Here is a 5155-nt window from a genome sequence, read left to right on the forward strand (position 1 = left end):
GACGGGGCGGTCAACTCAATCACTGTGCTTGCATCTTGAATCCTCGTTTCTGAGACACAGCACACATCAATGCCAAGCGAGTCCAGTGTGAGAGCGAGAGCAGCTTGTTTTCCTCCTTGCTTCAGAGTGCGCACATTGAATGCGGTCAGATAGATTGGGTGTCGAGTTTTGGAGATTGAGTTGGAGAGGATGTCGGTGCCATGTTGTGCCATGCTGCACACAAAACCGATGCAAGAAGAACGGAGTCATCAGTCCTTTGGCTTACAAGAGGGTTATTAATGGAGTGGAGAGAGGGGGGAGAAAAAGTATGTGAAAGAGGAAGGGAGGCGTCAGCAGTAGCCTGTTCTCGCTTACCCGCCATGCTGTATGCAGCAAGGCGACCCGGCTGATGGCACCACGCAACGGCGGATGTAGCATGAGAATATTGTTAGTCGTGAATGTTGAGTGTGATAGTTGGGGATTATAAGCGACCGACTGATACGTATTCGTGATATGGATCTCAAACCTGGAAGTGCGAGCCGTAATCAGAAGAGTTCACGCTAGACACCCATGCAATTACACCGATTACCGCCTGGTTCGGTGCTAACGCAAAGTGTGTCTAAGAGAGACCTCCGAATACTTCCTTGCGTGGGATTGAGTCCGTCCGTATTCACCAATTTACAGTTCATAACGTCGATCTTCAGTCTCACGCTGAACGCTCATGCCGATCCTTCTTCGTCTTGTGCCCCAAGGCGTGCTGTTTTGCCTTGCCGAATGAGGCATTCATTTCATTTGATCTTAGTTTCCTGCAACACACTCGACTTTCGTTAAATGGCCGCATAAAAGTGAGCATAAAAATTCAACTTCCCCAAAGCGGTTCAACGGTTGTTCTATTGCATCACCCTATACAGAACTCCTTTATCTAGATATCTCCACAGCGACTGTCCCAATCGGTTTGCAATTCCAAAATATTATATGCTATGTTTACTTGGGTTTGTTTTAGCCGATCTTTCAGCTGACCTGTTCGGGCCGCTACTATGCCGCACCGCAGGAAAAATCGCTTTTTTGTGAAACGCGTTTTGCCTTACAGGTGCCACTCTAAAAACCCAAAGCTGTCCTCACACTCCAAATTCCCTAAGCTATCGAACGGACGTGTAGCGTCACTGATGGACGAGGATACGCTGGGCATCTAAGGAATTATAGACACAGCGGGTTTGAAAACTAGTGTGCTAAGGTTAGCAACCAACATAAGTGTGCCAGCTAGCATAACCTTGGCTGACGCGCAAGATTTGTGTGGGCCGTTGCAATATCCACAGACTGATGTTGAGAACCGAGGCTTTCACTGTTTCCGGGTTCCCCTTGTGTCGGTCGTTCAGCAGCCTCTGTTCACCTGAGGTGTATGTGCGAAAAAAGGGGTGTAGAACCGCCCGTCAAGTTCTCAGTGCTGAGTATTAAGCTTGCCAGCACGAGGACCCACATAAAAGCATCCAAAAGTGACCCGAAATGTGTCCTAGATGCAGTGTGAACAACTGTCGTAAGAGGCAGTCCAAGCATCAACTATCCGAAATGAGAAAAACTATCACCTAAAAAGTGCACACACTGATCTTGAAAATTTTCTCACCGTCAACCAGGTGCGTATTAGTTGGGGCGATGGTTAAAAGCCTATAGGCCAAACCTTGTCAAAAGGCTGCTGATGTTGATCAGAAAGAGGAGTGGTCCCAAGAGAGGACCAGTAGAGACCGTGCAGAAAAAGATGTTGATCTATTTGAAAGCAGGGTCCTAATCCGGCGTAGAATTACCCCCTTGTATCCCACAAAACGAGTTTCTGGGATGGTGGAACGTATGGGACGCGATAATAAGCCGAAAAGTATGGGTCGTCCGATAGGAGTCCTTCGTCTTTGGCTTGGGTTGGGTTGTTCATCTTAGACAAGAATGATTTGGGAGGAACCCGTGTTGCGCTGGGAATATCAAGTTATAGGCAGGGAGGTGATTTAAGATGGACGGCATGCGGGTGTGTTCCATCAACTTACACGAAAACCCTTCCCTAGAAAGACCAATTTGCTTAAGAATGTATGTAGTTGCGCCTTGCCAAGATTGCATGTAATCGGGTCGCCGGGGCGGAGTACATGCATACATCGTGCTTTCTGTGGAATCCAGATGCCACTACTGGAGCACTCATTAGTTCCCCTTCTCTGTCTCTCAAATAGAATGACCGTTGGCCTGTTTCTTCGGTGGTGTCTCGGGTAATTAAATAGCACTTTTTTGTTTTGCGGCGAGGTCCAGTATCGTGGCCTGATTTAGCACGTTCCATTGTTGGATTTCCGATTCACAGAGGTCTCGCATCTTGTGAAATGCAAGCTGGACTTCTAAACCCATGTAGTCATCTTTTTGGAGGGCGGATTGAACATCGATTACAGAAGACATTGAAAATTTCTGGACATAAGATCCTCGAGTCACTCTACTGAGTGAGGACTTGAAACATGGTGTGAGTAATTCACACGGACGATCACCGTCGCCCGTTTACCTCATTCCTAAACCGCACCGTATTCCAGGTCCGAAAAAAGTAGTTCGTATATTCCTCCAAATAGGCTTCGAATAGTATCTCCCGAGCAAGCGGACAAACCATTTTCGATCGTTTATGTGGGCCTGGCTTCGGACCCAACGGAAGTCCGATCGCTGATTGGTCAAAATCCCAAACTGGTCCAGTCTCGCTCCGAGGCTGGAGAAGATCCTAACCTGTCAGCTTCCTCACTGTATACTCAGGAGATGCCCCGAGTTTCTTGTCGTATTCCGCAAACTCCATGGTTGGTCTTCCTATATACCTCCTAGTTGGTAAGCGAGAACAACTGTGATGACCTGAACTTAACGGATTTCACGGATTGATACACAGGATCGAGGCTTTTGCCCAAGTTTCCCGGGTCGGTTTTGTTCTTGTCGGTCAGTGGCTGTCGTTCACCTGAAAGGCACAAGTGAAAAAAGGGTGTAGCACTGCTCTTTATGTTCTCAGCGCGGGGCAGTATGCTCGCCAGCGCGAGGATTCGCATAAATAAATGTCTAATAGTGCTTTAAATTGGGTTCGAGAAGGAGCGTGTACAACCGTCGTAGGAAGGTCATTCCACGCAGCTACTACCCGAAATGATAAAAATTTTTGTCTGATGAATGTGTACGCTCTGAGCTTGAAAATTTTCTCACTATGTCCACGCCGGGTGTTTGCTGGGTCAACGGTGAAAAACATGTTTGCCAAGCTTTGTACAAGCAGGGCATAGGTGGGAATTAGGTCCCCTCAGAGTCGAAGGTACTCCAGGGGAAAGAGATCAAGCATCGCGAGACGCGTTTCGTAGTCCACGGATTTGAGGCCGGCAACCATTCTCGTGGCGGCCCGCTGGACACGCTCAATGAGGGTGATGTCTTTTGTACGTCCTGAGTAGACAACTTTTTTGGCGTACTTCAGGAGCGGTCTGACGTAGGCCCCATAGAGTATTTGGAAGTCCATGCGAGTAATACGGGAGAAGGTGCGTCGGATCATCCGTAAAACGGCGAATGCCTTTTGGGCCGATTTCTCATGGTGTAGTGCGAAGGACAAGTTTGAGGAGACCCAGATGCCTAAATCTTTTTTGGCATCTATCCTCATGATGTTTTCTGGTCCCTTTTCACCATGCATAACAAAGGCATTCGCTGAATCCCCTCCAAACGACACATGGACGCACTTTTCATCATTCAGAGGAAGGTGCCAGTCCAACGACCACTGCTTGGCAGCGTCTACGTCCATTTGGAGGGCACTGGCATTGGAACTCCAGGATTTTAAGCCGTCCGCGAAAAGTAATCATGGACTCGCAAGAACGTCTGGGAGGTCGTTGACGTGGATCAGAAACAGGAGTGGTTCCCAGAGGAGATCTCCTTTGAGGAGAAGCCCTTTAGCTTCAGCGATAGTTCGTTTAGCATTTCGTTTAGAACGCAAGGGAAATTGAAGAAAGGGAAGTTCGAAGGGTCCGGCTGGCTTTGGATGACTTTCGGGAAGACTTTTCGTTTATGGTTTCTGGGATGGTCAGCGCGAGTTCAGGCCAGAACGTCACGCCACTTTGAAAAAGGCGGAAGTTATGTGTGAGACTGTTACAGAGATGCCCGCATTTGTTGAGAGAGGACTAGCCCGGGTAGCCTGTTTGGGTAGCACAGGTGACTCATCGCTAAAAATTTATCGAATTCGCTACGCTGCACTTGAGCCAAAGTTTCTACGCAGGACTAATTTTCTAATAGATGAAATGTCCAGTAGTCCTTACGACCTATGAGATGGACTACGCACGTGGCCTTACAGGACGCGCGCATGCAATTGAGGGGACAAAAGTGGATACGGGCACTTCGATCCTTATTATTTTGCATAGAAGTGATTGGAATGGCAAATCTGATTCGGAAGTGTAACTGAAGAAACTGCAGAAAGCTATGTGAATACTTCTGCCCTCCGCAATCGGCAGGTAGTGCTAGTGAACCTAAGTGGTCATTAGCAAATTTCTCTAAGGTGGGCTGACCACCTCGAATAGCCCACATATAATAGTGCTGAATACTTGGGCGGCGAGAGGGAGCAGATGTTCAAATAAAATTATTAGTAGGAACAAGAAGTGATCCTTTTCTGCGCTCGGCAAGGAATCAGATCGGAAATGGAGCAACCTACTTTAAACTCTGATATCCGTTCGCCAGTGGACTAACGGATAGATAAGGAGCCATTGATGCCATTCTCTTCTCAATTCCGGATGAAGTTGCCTAGGATGTGGCAGAAACGAGAGACTGAGGCACCTTGTTTAGTCTGGTTGCGTTTGATTGCCTTTTTGGGGTCGAACTAAAGTAAAGTTCGATCGGTCACACTGGTGCCAGACTGGATAAAACCCAGGTGAGTGAGCCCCATACTACCAAAAATAATATTGTTTATTCTCAACCGGTGGGTCGTATACCATTACGTACGATCATAAGTTCGTTGGTAATAAGGAGCGTTAGAAAACCATTCGATGACTTTCCTCGAAAATTGCAGGGACCTAGTAGTAAAAAAGAACAAAAAGGAGAGTGCGTCATTACGTCCTAGCAGGAGCTTGGGTTCACGGATCCACGGATTGATACACAGGATCGAGGCTTTTGCCCAAGTTTCCCGGGTCGGTTTTGTTCTTGTCGGTCGGTGGCTGTCGTTCAC

At 47.7% G+C, this 5155-nt stretch overlaps 1 protein-coding gene across 1 annotated transcript in view; it reads left to right on the plus strand.

Annotated features, from left to right (window-relative positions):
- Window positions 1-4976: 4976 nt before the first annotated feature.
- Window positions 4977-5155, plus strand: part of T265_10748 (hypothetical protein) — a gene marked incomplete at both ends in the record, with an annotated part of 8736 nt that continues 8557 nt past the window's right edge. The window contains one exon of the mRNA XM_009177213.1: window positions 4977-5140. Within this exon, the coding sequence (XP_009175477.1) occupies window positions 4977-5140 (164 nt within the window). The remainder of the gene's footprint in view (window positions 5141-5155) is intronic.

Source organism: Opisthorchis viverrini (assembly GCF_000715545.1).
Source record: "Opisthorchis viverrini unplaced genomic scaffold opera_v5_403, whole genome shotgun sequence".
NCBI classification, from domain to species: domain Eukaryota; kingdom Metazoa; phylum Platyhelminthes; class Trematoda; order Opisthorchiida; family Opisthorchiidae; genus Opisthorchis; species Opisthorchis viverrini.